Here is a 23,022-nt window from a genome sequence, read left to right as displayed (position 1 = left end):
CCCACTTTCCCTCTGGAACACTGGAACTTCCAAACACTGGAAGCTTCCCAAACTTTCCCTCCTCCCTGCTTGGCTCCATACCTAGAATTGCCATATTTTTTATACCAGGAGTCACAGAAAGCTTAGAAAGCTATGATTTGATTCAGTTCACTGCCAACCAACTACCCCTAAGGAAATAGGACCTAGGACTGATAAGTTTGGGTGGAGGAAGAGATAGAGGTGAGGAGCAGAAAGTTCAGAGCAGGGGTTTGCCTGAATGGGGAGCCTGCTTAAGATAGGTTCCACATCCCTGAAAGCTCATTCAGTTGTTTCATCAGTCAAGGAGTCAATTAACAAGCATTTCCCAGGTTACTCTATGTCTGGCTCTGAGTTCCAAGCAGAATGGATGAAGCACCTTTCCTGCCCAGAGAGCTCCTATGGTGGGGGGATGTGAAGGAAAGGGGAATTTCCAAGAAAAGTATCACATGATAGCAGTAGTACCAGGTACTGTGAGAAACAGGAATAGCAAGGGAGGGAGGGATCCCATCCAGGCAAATCAGGGAAAGCTTTTTAGAGGAAGCACAAAGGCAAGTTTATGTTGTTCCAAAGAGGGTGAAAGAACAGCATTTTGGTAAGAAAACAATTCGCAAAGGCCTGAAGAAAAGATAAAAATCAGCTATGTGCATTCGGGCATGTGGATGGCTCAGTTGGTTGGGTGTCTGCTTTCTGCTTGGGTCATGATCCCAGGGTCCTGGGATCAAGCCTAGCATTGGGCTCTCTGCTCTGCGGGGAGCCTGCTTCTCCCTCTCCTTCTGCCTACCACTCGGCCTACTTTTGTGCTTGCTTACTCTCTCTCTCTAATAGATAAATAAAATCTTAAAAAAAATCAACTATGTGCATATATACCTGGATATATGAAAATATATGGAAAACTGCCAAGACTAGTGTTAGTGGAATCTTTTACTGTCCAGTGCCTCCCATCACCCTCAGAACTAAACCTCAGCCCTCCCGACTGGCCTTTGTCTGCCTCTCCATCCTCATCTTCCTGTACCCATACCTCATTTACCTCAGTTGCTCCTTTACAGTCTTTGGCCTTCTTTCAATGAGACCTCAGGGTGTTTTTACTTGCCCAAGATGATACAGCTAATAAGCTCTGCGTGGTTTCCTTTCCTCCATGTGACTCCATCTCACTTCTCAAGTCCACCTCCTCAGAGAGGCCTTCCCTGACCACCCTGTCTAAAGTAGCTTCCTTTCCTCCAGAGGGGGAAAAAATTACAGTCACAGAATATTTCTCTATTTTTTTCTTGTGTATAGTCCATCTTGCCTGCAGGACTATGACTCCATGAAAGCAAGGATTTTTGTCTTTATGTTCATGGCTATAACCCCAGTATCTAGAACAATGTCTAACACAAAATGTATGTAATAAATATTTTATTTATTTTATATTTCTAAGATTTTTTTTGAAATTTTTATAAGCTTTTATTTCAGTGATCAAAAGAATGCAGTAAATGGAATCTATACTAGGTTAACATTAGGCATGCACCTCTACCTGAAACTGCTGTTAGCTTTTGACTGGCCTAAATCTTTATAACCTATTTAGGCACATCTTTGAATTTTTTGGACCCTGATATACAGGGTAAGTAAGCTTCTTCCTTGTGGCAGGTTAGTACTGAGAAATATGCTCACTGGCTAGATTCCTTTATATCTAAAGACCTCTAGACACTCAGGCTACCTGTACTACCTTGAGACCATACCTTATACATTAAAGTAAATCACAGCATAAGGGAAGGAGATAATCTAGAAAGTTGAGTGTATTGTATTAACATCCCATAGATTTCTTTCCAGCACTAATAGTCAAAACACTAGATAAGGAGGCCTATAGTTAAGTACCAAATTACTTTTCTCCACCTGCTACCCTTTCTGAGAGACACAAAGATGTATCAATCTCCCCAGAAATCTGAAATGAATCCACACAAATGACAGATTTTACTTTATGTGGTCCCACTATCAAATTAGAGAAAGCAGTTGTATCAAAATTATAGAGGGCAGTTTATGGGACTTTGAGAAAGCACAGTCCCATATACAGTAATATGCATCTAGTAGTTTTCCCATTCATCTGTCAATTGTTTTCACAAGATTAGCATTAAAAAAACACAACTAAATACATATATGACCCTCAAACCCCCCCCACACACACAAAATTGGTCTTTGTTCATTCTCAGATGACAGGATGTCCCAAGAGTGACAAAGGTGGGAGCCAATCCCCCCATAGCCTTTTCTTCAACTATCCCATCAACCGTTCTTCATTTCTTGAACTAGCTTCCTTTTCCAAAGAGGTAATGCTGAGATCAGTCAGAAATGCTTTCTGAGAAAGCTGGCTTGGATTTCTGGGTCTGTTCCAGTCGATTCAAGATGAATTGGCTTGTATCAATGAAGCGCTCAACGCAGTTCACAAAACAGGCCTCAGCCCGACTGTCCAACTTTGGCCCAGGCTTGTCCATGCACTTCTCCCAACAAAGTTCCGTCATCTGGTGCACCAGTTGCTGGAAGCGTTGCTTTTGAGTCTCCACCTCGATGAAATGCTGCAGCTGTGGATCCACCGAGCCCAAACCCGCCACGAATGAAGATGAGGAGGAATCCATCCCAGCACCGCCACACGTGCCTAGACGAACTGTGCTCCAACTCACCAACCTTCACGTGTCTCCGCGATGGAACCGGAACCACAACCTATTTCTAAGATTTTATTTATTTATTTGAGAGAGAAAATGAGCATGGAAAGGGGCATGGGGAGAAGAAGTAGGCTCCCTGCTGAGCAGGAAGCCTGATGTGGGACTCCATCCCAGGACCCTGAGATCATGACTTGAGACAAAGGCAGAGGCTTAATCAACTTGAGCCACTCAGGCACCCTTTTAATAAATATTTTAAATTACAGTTAACCCTTGAATAATGGGTTTGAGCTGTGCAGGTGAATATTTTATACTGTAGTGCTATAAATGTATTTTCTCTTCTGATTTTTTTCTTTCTTTCTTTTTTTTTTTTTTAAGATTTACCTTATTTAGGGATCCCTGGGTGGCGCAGCGGTTTGGTGCCTGCCTTTGGTCCAGGGCGCGATCCTGGAGACTTGGGATCAAATCCCACATCGGGCTCCTGGTGCATGGAGCCTGCTTCTCCCTCTACCTGTGTCTCTGCCTCTCTCTCTCTCTGTGTATCTCTGATGAATAAAAAAAAAAAAAAAAATCTTAAAAAAAAAAAGATTTACCTTATTTATTTTAGAGAGAGAGAGAGAGCAAACACCAAGTAGGGGAAAGGACAGAAAGGGAAGGAGAGAGAGAATCCTAAGCAGACTGCCCACTGAGTGCTGAGCCTGACTCGAGGCTTGATCTCACAACCCTGAGACCGTGACCTGAGCCTAAACCAAGAGTCAGAAGCTTAACCTACTAAGCCAACCCAGGCACACCTGGCCTTTTTTTTATTTTTTATTTTTTTTATTTTTTTTAAAGATTTATTTATTCATTCATGATAGACATAGAGAGAGAGAGAGGCCGAGATACAGGCAGAGGGAGAAGCAGGCTCCATGCAGGGAGCCCATCGTGGGACTCGATCCCGGGACTCTAGGATCACGCCCTGGGCCAAAGGCAGGTGCTAAACCGCTGAGCCACCCAGGGATCCCCCAACTCCGAGATTAAGAGTCACATGCTCTACCATCTAAGCCAGCCAGATGCCCCCTTCCTTATGATTTTTTTTTTAACTTTTTATTTATTTATGATAGTCACAGAGAGAGAGAGAGAGAGAGAGAGAGGCACAGACACAGGCAGAGGGAGAAGCAGGCTCCATGCACCAGGAGCCTGACGTGGGATTCGATTCCGGGTCTCCAGGATCGCGCCCTGGGCCAAAGGCAGGCGCCAAACCGCTGCGCCACCCAGGGATCCCTGATTTTTTTTTTTTTATGATAGTCACACACAGAGAAAGAGAGAGAGGCAGAGACACATGCAGAGGGAGAAGCAGGCTCCATGCACCGGGAGCCCGACGTGGGATTCGATCCCGGGTCTCCAGGATCGCACCCTGGGCCAAAGGCAGGCGCTAAACTGCTGCGCCACCCAAGGATCCCCCTTATGATTTTCTTAATAGCATTTTCTTTTTTCTAGCTTTATTATAAGAATACAGTATATAACACATATAATACACCAAATATTTGTTAACTGACTTTATGCTATTGGTCACAGTAGGCCATTAGTAGCTACATTATGGGGGAGTCAAAAGTTATACACAGGATTTTCAACTGTGTGCAGGGTTGGCACTACAACCCCGTGTTGTTCAAGGGTCAATTCTAATTAGGTGAGTGTGAATGTATTACTACTTGAATAATTTTTAAAAAGAACAGTTATATGTTGAGAAGCTCTTGAAGGGAGAGAGGATGAGAATCTGAGGTCACTGGATCAATGGGGATGTTAAAGGAAATGCACGGAGGAAGGAACAATGGCCTCACTCCTGTCAGAGAGGCAACAGAAAGGGGGGATTTAGGGCTTGAGGAGGGCCCTGGGTCTCCAAAATTCCCAGGAAAGGTGGTGAGGCATACAATCTAGAAAAAGAGTAGGTTCTTCAATGGGAGACATTTGCTCAGGGCTTTCTGTATCAAAGCAAGGGCGAATAGGAAGGGGGAAAGGGTATAGTATTGGGGGAAACAGGGGTGGTATTTGGAGCAAGATGGGGACTTCACCAGTAGCAATAGGCCTTGAGGGGGTACGTAGGGGGAAGATCTGTGAGGCAACTTACCAGGAACAATGGCTGGTAGTGTTCCTCAAGGGAAGAGGACTTTTGAACAAATATTTTTTACTCTTAGGAATTATATTTATTTAGTGAATATGAGAAAATGAAAATTCTGATTTTTATGGCTATTACTTTGGATGACACTAAAAGAAGCATTTAAGAAAAAACAATGAGAACATTTAGAGTCAAATTCACAGTAGTCCAATTGTTGGATCTGGCTACATTCATAGGAGATCATGATTGATGGTACCTCTCTGGTTGCCTCGCCCCTCCACACACTCCACAACTCTTCCTTGTGGTCCAAGTGTACTTCTTTGGAACCAGCGTCACACCTTGTAATTAAATAATTTTCAGGACTGAATGTCTGTCTGCTTCCCCCATCCCTGACTCCAGGGGAAAGGAGCACTGGGCCCTGGAGCTATTATAGGACTTGGTGCATAGTAGACCCTCAACTAGCGGTTAATGGAGCATGAACTAGGAAGAGAGAGAGAGTGGCATGGGATGGGGGAGGGGGTGTCCCAATGAGGACTGGAGTGGGGGAGAAATCCCTGGGAGACCTGGATAGGCTCTCTATAAGGCTGTGCTGGAGGTTGCTGAGGTGGGTATTGGGGTTTAACTGACAGAATGGGCAATCCCACGAGGCAAGGATGGAGGTCCCCAAAGGTGGAAATGGGGGGTTAAGCCACAGCCATGGGTGAATCTCTGAGATGATGGGGGAGTAAGAGGCTGAGCTGGGAGGCACTTCAGGAGACAGGTGGCTCCCTAGAGGTAGAGATAGGGTTCACTGTGGTTGCGGGCTAGAAGTGTGTGATAAGGGGTGAAAATCAGTCGTGTACAGCTAAGGCAGAGGTCTTGGTTACGTGGAGGTCCTCGTGACAGAGTTGGGTGGTCCGGGTTAGGCGGGGGATACCATGCCCTGTGGAAATAAGCTCCATGTTGCAGAACTGGGGGTCTCACGTGCAGGGGCGGGGTGGCAAGCCCAGATAATATGAGGGGTCCCAAACCCAATTGGGAGGCCCTCCGTGTGCGGCTGGGATGGGGGCAGTGTGCGGAACTGGGGGTTCAAGTGACACAGGGATGGGGGTCCACATCCCGGGGCCTGGGTTACCCAGGCGGGGCCAGGGGAGCCACGGCTGAATTTCCAGGACGAGGGGGGGCTCAGCGGCAGCTCCCGAGCGCCCCCTGGCGGCCCTGACCCCACCGCGGTTCCCACAATGCTCACGTAGCCCCGCATCAGCTCCCGAGAAGGCGGCAGCTCCAAGATGGCGCAGACGATTTTCGAGGCCCTGGAGGGTGAGCGGCGGCGAGGCCCGGGGAGGCGGCTGTTCCGCGTTGCGCCCCCTCCCGCCGCGTCCTCGCAGCGCCGGGCCCAGGGCGCGTGGCGGCCGCGGGGCGGAGGGCGCCAGGACCGGAACAGCCGCGGGGCGGGAGCGGCACGGGCGGGAACAGCCGCGGGAGCCGAGGCTCGGCGGGTGTGGGGGGGCCGGGACCGGAACAGCGGCGGAGATGAGGCTCATTGGCGGGGGGCGGGGGCATCGGTCCAGAACAGCGGCGAGAGCCGAGGTCCGGCGGGGTGGGTAGCGGGACGGGAACAGCGGGGAGAGAAGGCCCCGTGGGGGGAGCACCGGGGCAGAACAGCCGGGGAGGCGCGGCCGGGGCCGGGGAGGGTGGCCTAGGACAGGAACAGCGTCAGCCGAGAGGGCCTGCGGGCCGGCGCGGGAGGGGTTTCCTGGAGGGAACAGCCGGGGAGGCCGAGCTGCCGGGGCCTGGGAGAGCGTCGCGAGGGAGTCGCCCTGTGGAAGCGGCCGGCGCGGAGCCAGCGGGGACAGTGGTGCGGGGGCCGGAGGGGCTTGGCGGCGGAGGTAGCCTAACTCGGCATCCTGGCCCCGAAGAGCTTGCCTGGAGCACGCCAGCTGTGCCTCATGCCTTGAGGTAGCCTCTCAACGTCAGCCCAGGAAAGGATAGGGCTACCGGTGTGCAAGGCCAGGACTCTGCTCACAGACCCAAACCAACAAACACTAGGCGCCTACTTTGTGCACCTTGCTGGGGTGCAGAGCTTTATACACTCAGACCAAGAAACGATGGGTGTCAACCGTGTGCCTGGCCGGGACACAGCGCCCTCAGACCAAAACCTATAAACACTGGGCACCAACTGATTGTCCTGTGCTCTGGGGGTTCCTAGCATGGAAGTGCACCTCAGGCACAGGGAACTGCAGGCTTTGGAGACAGCAAGCACTGAAGGCCTCCCTATGCACCTGCTGGACCTGGGTGGGTGAGGAGGAGCCTTAGTGACCTCAGGACTGTGTCCCAGGGGAGATACAGACCTGAGAATGTTCCTAGAGGGGTGTGATAAGATCAGTATACACATAATTAGGGTGCAGACTGAGAGTTGGCCGGACTAGTAGTATGTAACTGAGACCTTGAGTCCCCTGGGAAATCTCAGCCATGTCCCTTTACTTCTTGGAGGATCAGGGCTCTCACCATAAAATGGGGGTTAACCCTCCTCCCATCTGGAGAATTTGTCTCAGGAATACTCACTGAACTGGACCCAATTCCTGCCACACAGTCAGAGGTTGAGGGTAGTGGGTGGGGAGGGAGGCATATAGAAGCTATAGAAAAAGTAACTATCAAAATTATAGAAAAGGTACACCATAAAAGAAGATTGCCTTAGCTGGCATTTAGCGCTGATATGGGTGAGGGATGTGGAGGGCCAGGGTCAATGCTTTCCTCTGGGAGACCCAACAGAATAGGGTGAGGCCTACTTTCTCTTTAGGTCCCAGGGACGTCCTCCATGTTTGAATTTTTACTACAAGAATGTGTTCATATATTGAATAATGAGGAAATTAAAAGAAAAATCAGTTTTTTAAAAAATATTTATTTATTCATGAGAGACACACACACACAGAGAGAGAGACAGAGAGAGACACAGGCAGAGGGAGAAGCAGGCTCCATGCAGGAAGCCTGACGTAGGACTCAATCCCGGGACTCCAGGATCACTCCCTGGGCTAAAGGCAGGCGCCAAACCGCTGAGCCACCCAGGGATCCCCGAAAAATCAGTTTGTAGGTTAGTGTTGATGTGTGCTGGGCTAGGGCAAAGACAGCAGAACTGTGGGGACCCAGAGATGACCTGGGCAGTAGGAACTGCATTTGCAAAGCCCTGGGGGAAGAGAGGTCTTCCAAGATTCACAGAAGGTCATCTGAGTGAGGAGCTAGAGGCGAGACTTCTGAATTTTATCTTGCAATCACCACAGAGCTGAGAAAGGGTTTTCAGCAGGGGAGCAACAACACAAAAATTTATATGTTTTATAAAGTTCACTCAGGCTGCTCTGAGAACACACTGGAGGGGGCTGGAGTGGCCGCAGGGAGATGAGTGAAATAGCTACAGTTATCCTGCTGAGAATTGATGGTGGCCTGAGCCTGGGGACAGCTGCAGGATGGAAGACAGTGAATCTGAGAGAGGCAGGGGAGGCAGAATAGGCTAGACTTGCTGAAAGACTAGAAATGTGAAGAGGGCAGGGAAACGGGTTGGGGTGTCCCAGGGGCTGTGGCTGGGTGGACATTAGTGCCTATTCTTGTTGGTGAGGATTACTGGAAGAGGTAAAACTGCAGGGTGGGGGTGGCACACTTAGCTTGATCTCAGCTTTAGACAGGCAGCATTTTTTAAAACAGCGTTTTACTTTTAGTGGCTTTAGGTTCACAACAAAGTTGAAAGAAAAGTACAGAGATTTCCTGAATAGCCTCTGACCTCACACATCACTAGCCTCCCCCATTATCAACATAATTCACCAGAATGGCACATTTGCTACCAAGGATGAATCTACATTGCTGCATCGTAACCATTCAAAGTCCATGATTTATCTTAATGTTCACTCTTGGTGTTGCACATTCTATTGGACAAATCTACAATGATGTATCCATCATTACAATATCACAGAGCATTTTCACGCTCTAAAAATCCTCTGTGTTCTATTTGTACCTTTCTCGCCCAAAACCCCCAACAATCACTGATCTTTTGATTATCTCCATAGTTTTGACAGGCAGTACTTTTTGAGTCAATTTTTTATTTTTAAATTTTTATTATTAAAAAAATTTTTATTATTATTTTTTAAAGATTTTATTTATTTATTTATGAGAGACACAGAAGGGCAGAGACATAGGCAGAGGGAGAAACAGGGTCCCTGTGGGGAGCTTGATGTGGGACTTGATCCCAGGACTCCAGGATCACAACCTGAGCCAAAGGCAGATGCTTAACCGCTGAACCACCCAGGCATCCCAATTTTTTTTTTAATTCAATTGCTATCAGACTTTTCTTTTCTTTCTTTTTTTAAATTTTTATTTATTTATGATAGTCACAGAGAGAGAGAGAGAGAGAGGCAGAGACATAGGCAGAGGGAGAAGCAGGCTCCATGTACCGGGAGCCCGATGTGGGATTCGATCCCGGGTCTCCAGGATCGCGCCCTGGGCCAAAGACAGGCGCTAAACTGCTGCGCCACCCAGGGATCCCCAGCATCCCAATTTTTAAAATTTTAAAAACATTATTATTATTATTTTTTTTTTTTTTTGCAAATTCACATGTACCCTTTACCTAGTTTCCTGCAATGAAACATTGTGTAAAACTGTTGTATAACACAGCATACAGGGGATCCCTGGGTGGCTCAGCAGTTTAGCACCTGCCTTTGGCCCAAGACGTGGTCCTGGACTCCTGGGATCGAGTCCCGCATCGGGCTCCCTGCATGGAGCCTGCTTCTCCCTCTGCCTGTGTCTCTGCCTCTCTCTCTCTCTCTCTCTCTCTCTCTCTCTATGTCTATCATGAATAAATAATAAATCTTAAAAAAAAAAATAACAGCATACAAAACAGTTTCATCAGTATTAGAGGCTGCCCTTTGATAGCCACACCCACCTCCTTCTCCTCTCCGGTCATCCCTGATGTCTGTCAACCACTAATCTGTTCTCCAGTTCTAAAATTTTGTCATTTCAAGAATGTATGTAAATGGAATCATACAGTAAGTATATGACCTTCGAGATTGGCTCTTTTCCACTTATAATTGCCTAGAGATTCACCCAAGTTATTGTGCATGTCAGTAGTTTATTCCTTTTTATTACTGAGTTGTACTCCGTGGTATGGATATATCACAGTTTAACTGTATGCCCATTAAAGGACATCTGAGTTGTTTCCAGTTTTTTTTTTTTAAGATTTTATTTATTTATTTGAGAGAGAGGGGGAACACGAGGAGGGGGAGGGGCAGAGAGAGAAGCAGACTCCCCACTGAGCAGGGAGCCCTATGTGGGGCTCTGTCCCAGGACTCTGAGATCATGACCTGAGCCAAAGGCAGACACTTAGCCAGCTGAGCCACCCAGGCACCCCAAGTTTTTTCTTATTATGAATAAAACTACTATGAACACTAATGTACAGATTGGCATACAAATGCTAATCTCGGGGCACCTGGGTGGCTCAGTGGTTGAGCATCTGCCTTTGGCTCAGGTGGTGATCCTAGGGTCCTGGGGTTGATTAAGTCCACATCAGGTTTCCTGAAGGGAGCCTGTTTCTCCCTCTGCCTGTGTCTCTGCCTCTCATGAATCAATAAATAAAATCTTTTAAAAAACAAATGCTAATCTCACAATTTTGCCTAAAATAGTAGAAGATTTACTGAAGCTCATCCAGAGGAGCAAACCTCAGGTTTGGAGCTCTAGATTTTGGAGAGAACTGGATGGGAGGTAAGGGAGTCTGTCCAGAGAGGGGAGAGAATCTAGACAGAAGGAACCTTTCAAAACAGGAGCGTTTAGGGGATGGACAGAAGAGAACAAAGCAAGCTGGAAAGGAGTGAGCAGAGAGATGGGAGAAGGCCCAAGAGGGAAGCATCCTAGAGCTAGAGAAGGGAGTGTCTCAGGAAGGAATATCCAATGCTGTTCTTTGATGATTTTCATGGGGCTTAAGCCCCATGAAGTAGGTAGAGGAGGGTTGAGAGGTGGGTAGAGGAGATAGAAGGAAGCTTGATATTGAAGGGAGGAGAGATAGGTGGGCTTGAGAAAGGGCATTCTAGAGAGACCTGAGCATGTGGAGCTGTTGATAGGAAGCAGAGGTTGCAGGCATACTGTGAGGAAAAGGATCAGTTGGTGGAGAATGGTTTCTGAGGGAGCAGGGGAGCTTGGAGGGAAGACTTGGCCTCAGGAGAGACACAGCATGTGTGTGACAACAGAAAATATGAATTCACTTTGGCTGCAAGCACTAATGGTTGTAACCTGCATTGCCTGTAGAAGCTGGAGCAGGTGTCTAGGTAAAAGCTGAGAGATTGGAAGCAGAGCCTTGGCTGTGGGGACAGTGAAAAGGAGGCACTGTTTTTTGTTTTTTGTTTTTGTTTTTGAGGGATGCAATGTGCTTTGGTTGCCACTTAGATACAAGGAGGGCTGCCCTCCAGCTGGTGACATGGCTAGGCAGTGTACTACTGTGAACCTCAGCAGTAGTGGCAGCTGACTGGGAAACGTGGAAGTACTCAGCTTCTCATGGGTGCTCTGGTCATAAATTCAGATTACACTGTTTACTGAGGAACTGAAAAGAGAAGCATGTGTTGGAAAACAAGAGAAGCAAGGATACCCAAGTACAAACAAATCTGTGGGATTTGTGAGGTAGGATGGGGAAGACTCAGTAACATGATTTGTGGAGGGGCTTATGATCTAGGATCAGACTTCCCTGAGGAAGAGAGAAGCCCAATCTTGCAGTGGCTTGAACAGACTAAAAGTTCATTTCTCGCATATGGGAGTCCAGAGGATGACAGTCCAGAGCTACAACGGTGGCTATGTTCTACAAAATTCTTAGGGACCCAGGATCTCCAGCTTTTTGCCCTGCAATCCTGAGGGTTTGACCCTTATCTGTATGATCTGGGATGATGGCTAGACTTCCCACTATCATATTCTTATTGTAGGAAGCAGGATGGAGGGTGGGTCAAAGAAAGGCATCACATACCAGGCAGTTTTAAGAAAACTTCCCAGATACTGCCATAGAACACCTTTCCTTACATCCCATTGTCCAAGATTTAGACATTTCCTAGTTTCAAGAGCAGCTGGGTTTAAAAAAAAAAAAAAAAAAAGAGCAGCTGGGAAATGGGAAATGTAATCTTTATTGTGGGGCCATGTGGGCCATATTTTCACCCAAAAATCTTGGGTTCTATTGCAATGAAACTAGAGAATGTATATCAGGGCACAGCCGGTCATCTTTGCCATGGAGGGCTTGTGTTGGGTCTGGCTTGTTAGAGGAAGTCAGAGGCTCCATTTCTCTTTTCAGGAATGGACAATCAGACCGTCCTGGCAGTGCAGTCATTGTTGGATGGCCAAGGAGCAGTCCCTGATCCAACAGGCCAGACGGTCAGTGCACCTCCTGCTATCCAGCCATTGGGTGAGTGTCTACTCAGGTTCAGTGGGAAGGTTCAGTAGCTCTCTGTGAAAAACAGGTGGGGCTTATGAAGGGGTATGGGAGTGAACTGCCTGCTGGAGTACCCAGGATACCGTCAGTGTCTGAACCCTTCCCCCTTCCTCCCAGCCTGGATCTTCAGGCTCATGCTTTTCTCTGTTTAGCAATGAGGACACACTTTCTCAATCAGTGAATGTGGGGATCATGACATAGGGAATGGCTAGGAGCTTAGTAACACTTGTACCTTTGACCCAAAAGTTATTTCTCATCTTCCCCTCTGTGACAAGAATAAGTTGAGCATGAATCTCCAATTTTCAGGCCAGGACCTGAGACATAGAGAAGGCAAGGAACTTTAGAGCACTGTGTGAGTCTATGCATTCGTTTATTCATTCCACAAACATTTTGAATACTTGGGAACCATTCTGGGCACAGAGAGATGTTCACCTGGGTTTGAATCCTTATTCCCATAGTTCCTGGCTCTATGACCTTAGGCAAGTAAGTTAACTTCTCTATGCCTCAGTTTATAATTCTGTAAAATGAGGCTAATAGTTTTACCTCATAGTGACCTTGTGAGGATACTTGGGATTGACTTTCAGCTGTTGTAAATAAGGAGCATGTTTCTTGTGGTTTGTGCAGATAAACACTTATTTGTCTGTTACATGAAGTCCTGATGTACATTTGGGGTAGATGTGCTAAGACTCAGATCCTTTCTTTCTTTTTTTCGTTTTTAAAGATTTTATTTATTTATTCATAAGAGACACAGAGAGAGGCAAAGACACAGGCAGAGGGAGAAGCAGGCCCCACACAGGGAGCCCAATGCGGGACTCAATCCCGGGATCCCAGGATCACGCCCTGAGCCGAAGGCAGGTACTAAACCGCTGAGCCACCCAGGGATCCTAGACCCTTTCTTTCTTATGGTTCTATTGCCCTCTACCTGCAATCCAGGTTGGCTGCTCCAGCTTTCTACTTTCATTTCTATATTCTAGCCAACAGGAGGGAAGAAAGAATGAAGCAGAAGTCATACACCTTTTAAAAGGAAGTTGAGTGGGCAGTATATTTTTGCTATTGTCTTATTGATCAGAATTCAGTCACATGACATGTCTAGCTGCAAAGAAGGCTGAGAGATACAGTCTTTAATTAGACAATCATGTTTCCCACTAAAATTTGTATTACTGTCAAAGAAGGCAGAGTGAATATTGAATGAGAAGTAGACATTTCTGCCCCAACGTTGCAGGTGCTTGGCAGAGTGCATAGCCGGTGATTCTCAGTGGGTGGTGTCAGCTAGAGCTAATCATTCATTTATTTATTATTATTTTTAAAAATACTTTATTTTTTGCTAATCATTTAGTTTTTCACTTATTCAGCAAATCTCCATTGAGGGCCTCCTGTGTATATAGGCGATATTACAGTTATGGAAATAAGGATGCCCAAGTGCAAACTAAGACTCATTTTCCTCCCTTTCAGGGGACTCACATCTGGTGGTGCTGGGAAAAGTGTGAAAATGAGAGATGCACCCAGCGAAGGGAACTGTGGTGACTAGCTTTGGGAAGGCTTCCTGAAGGAGGTGACATCTGAGCAGAGTCTTGCAGAATGAGTTGTTCTGAGAGAAGCAGCTTGCAGGGGAAACAGGGAATGCAGAGACATAGAAGGTCATGTAGCCCATTTGGGGACTGATGAACAAAGTCAGCTGGATAAAGATCCTGAATTTCTCAGCTTTGAAGCACACCTACTCTACTACTTCCTGATTTTGAATTCTTTAATACCTGAGTAAAGATGGCTGGATATTCCTGTAGGTGCCTATATGGTTTTGAAATCTTGAAAACACAAAGTTGGCACTCTACACATGCACGCTGAGCCACAGATTGCTGTTAGGTTGGCCATGCTTGTGGTCCAGCTACAGATTTTCTCCTATCTCTCATTGTGATGCCCTCTCATTTATCTCACTTCTTATCATTTTTCCTCTCCCCCTGCTCCGGTGTGGGTGTGACCCCTAGACGATGAGGATGTCTTTCTCTGTGGGAAGTGTAAGAAGCAGTTCAACTCGCTGCCAGCATTTATGACCCACAAGCGGGAACAGTGCCAGGGGAATGCTCCGCCTCTGGCCACAGTCTCATTGGCCACTAACAGCATCTACACGCCTTCGGCAGCACCCACAGCAGTCCAGCAGGCCCCGCCTCCTGCCAATCGCCAGGTATTCATTCATTTGCTTATTTGTTTTGTTCCTTCCTTCCTTCCTTCATTCATTCATACTCATTCATTCAAGGTTTTTTTGAGCATGCACTATGTGTCAGGCACTGCATGGACACTGTGATAGACGAATATTCCAAATCACGGCCCTTGTGGAGTTAGGTGAAATACTACCCAAACATATATGTAGAGATATATTTTTGTCAGGATGTTAAGTGCAGAGAGATGGGGATGCCAAGACAGGGATGAGAGGTTTTGCCATTTTATATATGGTGCATGGGGAAGAGCTCTGTGAAGAGGTGACATAGGAGCAGAGACCTAAGGTGGTAAGAGGATGAGTCATGCTGCTGGTTTGGGGAAGAGTATTTCAGAAGGGATCAGCAAGAGCAAAGGCCCTGAGGTGGGAGTGTGCTGGGTTTATTCCAGGAATAGCAAGGTGGTGAGAGTGGCTGGAGCTGAGTGAGTGAGGAGGAGGGTGGAAGATGATAAGGTCAAACAGGCAATAGGGGGACCGTGGAAAGCATGTGGGCCACATGGGCTTTTACTCTGAATGAGATGGGAGCTTTTGGAAGGTTTTGAACAGAAGAGGGACGTAGTCTGATTTACACTTAAACTAGATTACTTTGGCTACTGTATAGAGAATAGATTTTGATGAGAGTCAAGAGAGAAACCCAGGAAACCCTTTAGGGGGCTATTGTATCAATCCAGGCAATAGGGGGTGGTGGCTTGACCAGGATGGTGGCAGTGGTGGTAGAGAGAAAGGATGAGATCTTGGCAATGTTTTGAAGATGGAGCCAATAGAGCTTGTGGATGGGTTGGATGTTAGGTGTGAGATTAGGAGGAGTTGAGGGTGATCCACTGCAGAGGTGAAGTTGCCATTTACTGAAGTGGGAAAAGCAGCAAGAAGAAATTTGGGGGGATGTCAGGAGATCAACTGGTCATGCTGAATTTGAGATGCCTACTAGACCTTTAAGTGGAGGTTGTGAAAATGCAGATAGATTTACGAGTCTGGAGGTCAGAGGAGAGCAGAGATGCTATGGGCCAGGGGCTCTTAGAGGGATCAAAGATACCTCATAAAGGAGGTTGGACATGCCTTGGAATACCAGGTCAAGGGGTCAGATTTCCTTCTGGCTTCCTCTTATCTCCTTATTCCTTTAAAATGTTTTCTCAAAAAAAAAAAAAAAAAATGTTTTCTCGATCCATTGTATAGACATGATTCCTGCCGTCAGAATAAAAGCATTCACCCCCAGATCCATAGGACTTGTACACTGATACTTCTCAGGTTGCCACAGACCTCTCCTAACCCAGAGCATGGTGATTCTTCCCACTTCCTGATTATGAGTTGGTTAGCATAAAAATATTCCTTCTCCCTCTTTTTTTCAATAAAAGAAAGGGAAATTCCTTCACTCCTGGGCAAGGGAATAATGAACATGAGTAGTTGGTTGTGGGTAAACATGAATCCACTGCCAAGTGACTTGGATGGACATGGTTGTGATTGCCCATTTTCATCAACCTAATACATGTGATATTGTAAAAATACTTGTGATCCAGGATCTACACTGTCTCTCCTGACCGTGAGATAGGGCATCATCTTACCTGCCTGGGCTGTCCTTACTTAGTTGAGGGACTTTGGGGCCTGAGGACCAGTTTTTATTGTCCCCAGAGAGCCTACAGAAACAGGTGACCTAGGAAAATGCCAAGGGCCTGCTAGTAAAGAAAAGCAACCAATAAAATAAAAACCCTTTACATCCACTGAGAGGAGCAGTCCCTGTACCTTTGACACTTTCTTGTAAGGTCTAACTTTCATCCTTATTAGTACCCTGAGAGCATATTATTATTTTTATTATTAATTTATATGTTTGCAAGTAATACATATTTCCCATCTCCATTTTAAAAGTTAGAATGTAACAAATCAAGGCCCCTTTGGCACTATTCCTCTTCCCTACCCCCAGGTAACTGTTGAAAGGTAGCCATAACCTTTTGAGATACTTTCACATATTTACTTAAATACCCACAAGAATTATATAGTACTATTATTTTAGAATTTTTATTTTTTTTATTTTAGAATTTTTAATGTAAGAAATATAATTTGCATGTTATATAATTTGATTTTTCATACAATACTTTTTGTCTGTTGCATAGTATTCTTTGCTATAACTATATTGTATTTTTTACTCTGTTTCCTCTTTGATGGTCACTGGGGTTATTTGCAGTTATTCACTATTAGAAATAAAGCTGTATAGAATATTCTTGTTCATGGACTCCCTGTGGACATGTGTGAGTGTTTCTCTAAGAGAGATACCAGAAAGTATTACTGCTGGGTCATGGAGTAGTTATCTTACAAAAGGGTATGACTTATTCTCATTTCATAGATAAGGAAATTGAAGTTTAGAAAGGGGGAGTGACTTGCCCAGGATCACACAGGAGGGAGCAGTAGAGGTGGAAATGAAATACAGGTCTGTGGGATTCCACAACCCAAGTCTTTCACATCATGCCTTGTTTTCTTCCAGAGCCTCAAACATTTCTCTTCTCTTTCCTTCTCTTCTCTCTCTCTCTCACATTTACACTACCCAGATCTCCACGTACATTACAGTGCCCCCATCCCCACTGATCCAGACCCTGGTGCAGGGGAACATCTTGGTGAGTGATGATGTGCTCATGTCTGCCATGTCGGCCTTCACGTCCCTGGACCAGCCTATGCCCCAGGGCCCCCCGCCTGTGCAGGTAAGAAGGGGGCCGGCTTCTCCTAGGGCCTTGATTCCAGGCCTGTATGTTGACAACTGTGGATTTGGAACCTTGTAGAAAGAAGAGTGGTTGGGGTCAGTTATCTTATGCTGAAGAGAGACTGTCCGTCTCCCCTTGGCCTGCCTTGCTGTGGGTAGGGAAGCTGTCAGTTCAGTTGGGACTGAGAATATTACTTTGGGGTTTTACAGCCATAGTCTGGCTATTGTGACTCCTATTTTTATTCTTCTTTTTTTTTTTGAATAAGTAGGCTCCATGCCCAACATCGAGCTTGAACTCATAACCTCACAACCCCAAGATCAAGAGGCACATGCTGTACTAACTGCGCCAGCCAGACACCCTTCCTGTTTTTATTCTTTTTTTTTTTTTTAAGATTATTTATTTGAGAGGCAGAGTGAGCAGAGGTATCTGGGTGGGGAGGGGAGGCAGGGAGGGGAGGGGTAGAGGGTAAGGGAGAGAGAGAGAATCTCAAGCAGACTTCCCGCTGAGCACAGAGCCCCATATGGGGCTCAATCCCACAACCCTGAAATCATGACCTGGGCTGAAATCAAGAGTTGGACGCCTTACTGACTGAACACACCCAGGCGCCCCCTCCTACTTTATTCTTAACATTGTTCCATGTCCATTGGAAAACATTAGAAAATACATAATAGAAAAGTAAAAACAAAGTTTAATTACTCATAATCTGGAAACTAGAGAGACACGGTGAGTGACTACAATGTGCAATTCTTTTTTTTTTTTTCTTTTTCATCTGCCCTTCACCCACTTGCCTTCACCCATTTTGCCCATCCTTCCCCTAGCAATATGCAATCTTCGTTGGATCCTGGATTGGGGGGAAAAGACTCTAAAGGCATTATTGGGACACTGGGGAATTGAAAATATAGAGGAATTTGAATATTTTAGGTAATAGCATTATATTAATATGCAGTTTCCTGAGTGTGATTGTCAAATTGTGGTTATATAGGAGAATATCCTTTTCTTAGGAGATGCATCTGAATACAGTGTTGAGAAACAAAGTATTGTTATGTCTGCAGCTGTCAAGTGGCATGCTAAAACACAAATATAAACATGTATGTATGTACAGATACACACACAAATGCACATTGCAGATGTGGCAAAATGATAACAACTGGTAAATTTAGATGATGTATAAAAAGGAGCATCTTTTATGAAATACTGATCACCATCATTTTTTTAAAGTGTACTCTTTTTTTTTTTTTTTTTTTAATGTGCCCATGTGGGGCTTGAACTCATGACCATGAGATCAAGAGTCACACGCTCTACTCACTGAGCCACCCAGGAGCCCCTGATTACTATGTTCTTTTTGCAGCCTTTCTGTAGGTTTGAGATTTTTCAGAATAAAAGTTGGGGGGCACCTGGTTGGCTTGTCTGTAAAGCATGTGACTCTTAATCTCAGGGTTGTGAGTTTGAGCCCCACATTGGGTGTGAAGATCACTTAAAATCTTTTTAAAAATTTTTTTAAAAAGAAGAAAAGTTGGAAAGTCAGGCAGTTAATCACCTATTACTCTCTCCCACCCAAAGAAAACACTGCTAGAATTATGGCATCTGTCTTTCTTGATCTTTGAATGCAAATAGAGAGAAACAGATTACAAATTACGTTTATAATACACATGTCTATATCAGTGGACCGTGTTAATATGCACTCTTCTGAAACTTGCTTTTTTATTTTGTCTTTTGCTTAGTCATTGTTTATGCCTACAATTCTATATCAGTATTTCCCAAAATGTTCCTCAGAAGAGTAGCTCTTTGGGATGTCCCAATACAAAAAGAATCTCTGGTCTAACCAGTCTAGGGTGGAGGCATTCTACTGCTTTCCTTGCCCTATCCCTGTTTTGTTTGTTTGTTTGTTTGTTTTGGTTTGGTTTTTGTTTTTTGTTTTTTTCCCCTGCAATTAAACACTTCTGATTTTTGTTGCCCTAGGTTTTTCCCCAAACATGGTCAGCTGTGGAACCCAAGGAATAGCAATTAAGAGGAGCATCTTTTATGAAATACTGATCACCATAATTTTTTTTAAAGTAAGCTTTTCACCGAGCATGGGCCTTGAACTCACGGCCCAGAGATCAAGACTTGCATGCTCTACCAGCTGAGCCAGCCAGGTGCTCCTGATCACTATTATTTTAATAGCTGTCAAATATTCCATTATTTGGATGGACCATCCTCTCTATAGCCAGGCTTCTATTAATAGATATGTAGGTCATTACCATTTTTTGCTGTTAAAAAAACTACTGGAGAACCATCCATGTATGCATATCTTTGCCCACCTGCTTCATTATTTTTGTGGAATAAATTTCTAGAAGTCAGTGGCCTGCATTTCAGGGATCGACAGCCACCCACACATCCACACATTCAACGACTCTCGGATAGACTCCTAGGACTCAGGATGGTTGTATTCTTGGCTGTGGTTTATTCCTGACAAAGGATCAGCAAGGGGAAAATACATCAGCTGGGGTCTGGAGGAATCCAGGCATAGATTTCTACTGTTCCTCCTCTTGGGGAAATGGGGAGAGATTACATAAAACACTTTTCCCTCCAGCAGTGAAGAGCAGCAACATGTGTACATGTTTCTGCCCAGGAAGCACACCTAAGATTTGAGGGCCAGGGCTTTAATTGGGGATTGCACATGTAGGTGCCACAGTGACCAAAATCCCAGACTCGTAGAAGGAAAGGAAGTATTCGCTACAGATCACACTGTCCATACAGTCTAAGTAACCTGGTACAGAATGATCAGTGACCTAGGTGAGCAAAATAGCTTTATTGATCATAGGCAACCTTCCACAAGGCAGATTCTCAGAGGCCATTCAAGAACTGGTTCCACAAGCAAGCCCTCCTAAGACAGCAACGTTGGGACTGCTTGATCAACTCAGTCATGTATAAGAGAAAAGGGGCAGTGGCACCCGGCTGATGCTTCCTCCGTATTGTTTTATGACTGTGTTACCATGTGTCCTGTCAGTGCTGTTCTCCGAGCTGCCTGGTGAGGGGCTCTTTTTTCCATCTGGCTAGCTAAGGCAAATGTCCTTCCTCACTGATAAGAAGACAGCTGCTATCAAGAGGATGTGACACTTTAATTTTCTCTTCTGATTTCAGAGCAGCCTGAACATGCATTCTGCACCCAGCTACCTCACCCAGCCTCCACCACCTCCTCCACCCCCTCCACCACTGCCCCCACCCCCACCACCCCAGCCACCCCCACCCCCACCCCAGAGCCTGGGCCCCCCTGGGCGTCCCAACCCTGGCGGAAATGGCGTGGTGGAGGTGTACAGTGCCACAGCACCCCTGGCTGGGAGTGGCACAGTGGAGATCCAGGCATTAGGAATGCAGCCCTACCCACCCCTGGAGGTGAGCAGAGATTGGGATTTGGGGTGGAGGTGGAGAAACTGGTTATGGTTATCATGGGTAATCTGAACCTTTCCCAAGCACCAGCTGTGTGCCAGACACTGTGCCAGAGGTACCATGGGAAATAAGGATACACCCAGATCAGGGGTGTATCCACATCATGGGAGAGGACTTTATTTTTTTTTTAAGATTTTATTTATTTATTTATTTATTTGAGAGAGAGAAAGAGGGTGCATGAATGTGGGGGGGTGGCAGGTGAAGAGGGAGAAGCAGACTTCCTGCTGAGCAGAGAGCCCGACGTGGGGCTTGATCCCAGGACCCCGAGATTGTGACTTGAGCTGAAATCAAGAGTCAGATATGCAAGGCGCCCCAGTCTCTTACATTTTTAATAAGCTGGATATATGGGCTAGCTATGGTTGTGTAAGCAATATCCATAGAACCTCAGTGGTATATAGCAAAATGTGTTTATTGTTCTTGCATGGACATTGCTTGGCAGTTCTGCTGATCTTGGCTCTAGGTGTCTGGAGATGGCAGCTGTCAGCTGCTCTAGGATGGCTTGTGGTGGGATGAGTTGGGTGACCCAGCTCTGCTCCAATGCATCTCTCATCCTCTAGCAGGTTAGCCAGGCATGTTCTCACAGCAGCAGTGGAGGTGCAGTAATGCAAGCAGAAATGCTTGCAGCCTCTTGGAGCTTAGGCTTGTGACGGAGTCACTTCTGTTGGTCAAAGCAGGTCACAAGGCCAGCTTAGATTTAAGTAGTAGGGAAATAGATGCCACATCTTGATGGGAAAAGCTGCAAATCATACTGCGAAGGGCACAGGTATTGGGAGTGATAGAATCGAAACCATGGTGCCATCAGTACACCACGTACCACACTAATTCTCTGCTACAAGCTCAAGGTACTCAGAGTTCAGAACCTGCCCAGACCCCAGTGCTAGGAGGTGTGGTTCTGACAGCAAGAGCCTGCCTACACTTGAGGTCACATTAATTCCCACTCACCTAGCCATATAGACATTCCACGTCAGGGAGCATACATATCTAAAGAGAACCAGACCAATGGGAAAATCCCACCACCAGCCACATAATGCTATGAGAGCCTGCAGAGGATTTGTCCTAGCCAGGGGGAATAGAGCAAGCTTCCCTTTGTTTAGTTAAAAAAAAAAAAAAACAAATTAAGTCAGTGAGATTGAGAGTATGGTGGTAGCCCATATGCAGAGAGGGCCAGACCAGAGGGAGTGCTGTTTATTTCCATGAGGACAAGGGTGCTCTTTGAGGGCAGAGTCTTCTTTGATTTGGCATCCTTAGCCCGTAGCAGAGTCCCTGGCCTGAGGTATACCTCTAATAGGTATCTGAAATAGGGCCCTCTGACCTCAGTCTTCTCTCCTCTGAAATGAGAACTCCCGTTTATCCCCTGAGGATAAAGAGAGCAAACCCTATGGCAGTCATGTAATTGCTCAGTAATGACTTGAATGATGGGTAAATTCATCCATGTGGTACATTTTTATCGAGTGCTGTATTGGTCAAGAAAATAGGGACCACTCTAGGTCTTTCTGGCAAAGGGATTTAATATACGAGGTCAGGTGCTTACAAAGGTGGCTTGGGAAGGGCTAGATGGAGCAAAAAGAAGAGCTGGCGGTGTCACTGGTTTTCAAATTTACTGTTGTGGCTTGGCCCAGAGGGCCAGGATGCTCCTGCCTGGCCCAGAGGTGGGGAAGCTATAGGATTCTGTTGCTGCCCTGTTGTCCTCGAAGCTAGTGGTCAGGAGGGGATTGTAGAGTTCAGCCAACTACTCCAAAAGTTAGGACTGCAGACCTTCCTGTCTCCCACCACTGCTGCCAGAGGAAAGCAGTTTCTACCTCCCTCTGCCTTCCAAATATCATGTAGGTGCTTCTCATGGGCACTACCTAATGTGTGCTCAGAACCTTGCTGGCAAGGGAGTCTGAGAGTGTGCATATCAGGGGAGAGCCTGGAAGGGTGTAGGAATGGCATCCAAGGCCAACAGACAAGATCTAGCAGAAGCACCTACCATATCACATGGTGCCATATTGGATGCCCGATACCTACATCCACGGATATCACCTGTTTGGTTCCTGGACCTAATTCCAATGTTGGGTGGGGTCCCGTCCCCCACCCCCAATGCCAAGCAATTCTCAGACAGCAGCACAGTGTCCAAGAATCCCAACTCAACTCTGATGCTATCTACCTGGAGATAACAGCAAATTCCACAGGTTAAAGGTTCAGTCCTGCAAGATTATCCTCACCTCTACTTTATCCAGTTGCAAGCAACCTATGCTTCTGATGGACAGACCACAGATTGGAGGTTCCAGAGACCTTCTCCTTAGGTTCTATTAATTTGCTAGAGCAGCTCACGGAACTCAGGGGAACATTTACGTTTATCAGTTTGTTAAAGGATATAATAAAGGATACAGATCAACATGTATCCAATGAAGAGATACATGGGGTGAGGTATGGGGAAGGGGGCATGGAGCTTCTGTGCCCACTCTGGGTGGCCACTCACCCTGCACATCCCTGTGTTCGCCAACCTGGAAGCTGTCCAAACCCAGTCCTTTGCAGTTTTTATGGAGGCT

The 23,022-nt window shown here is 46.1% G+C and overlaps 1 protein-coding gene and 1 pseudogene across 3 annotated transcripts in view; one reads left to right on the top strand and one right to left on the bottom strand.

Annotated features, from left to right (window-relative positions):
- Positions 1–1,395: 1,395 nt before the first annotated feature.
- On the bottom strand, positions 1,396–6,057 carry LOC112928243 (mitochondrial import inner membrane translocase subunit Tim8 A pseudogene; annotated as a pseudogene).
- The window catches only part of ZNF341 (zinc finger protein 341), a 44,161-nt gene continuing 27,115 nt past the window's right edge, over positions 5,977–23,022 (top strand). For 2 of the 3 annotated variants that reach the window (XM_072736092.1, XM_026009876.2), the window contains exons 1-5: positions 5,977–6,039; positions 12,026–12,136; positions 14,146–14,342; positions 16,913–17,062; positions 20,186–20,437. In XM_072736092.1, the coding sequence (XP_072592193.1) occupies positions 6,009–6,039; positions 12,026–12,136; positions 14,146–14,342; positions 16,913–17,062; positions 20,186–20,437 (741 nt within the window). In that variant the 5' untranslated portion in view covers positions 5,977–6,008. Of the gene's footprint in view, positions 6,040–6,467; positions 6,679–12,025; positions 12,137–14,145; positions 14,343–16,912; positions 17,063–20,185; positions 20,438–23,022 lie in introns of those variants that run through there. The other variant, XM_072736091.1, reaches the window with a different exon arrangement.

Source organism: Vulpes vulpes, chromosome 14 (genome assembly GCF_048418805.1).
Source record: "Vulpes vulpes isolate BD-2025 chromosome 14, VulVul3, whole genome shotgun sequence".
In the NCBI taxonomy this organism is placed as follows: Eukaryota; Metazoa; Chordata; class Mammalia; order Carnivora; family Canidae; genus Vulpes; species Vulpes vulpes.
This window is presented reverse-complemented; position numbering and strand designations above follow the sequence as displayed.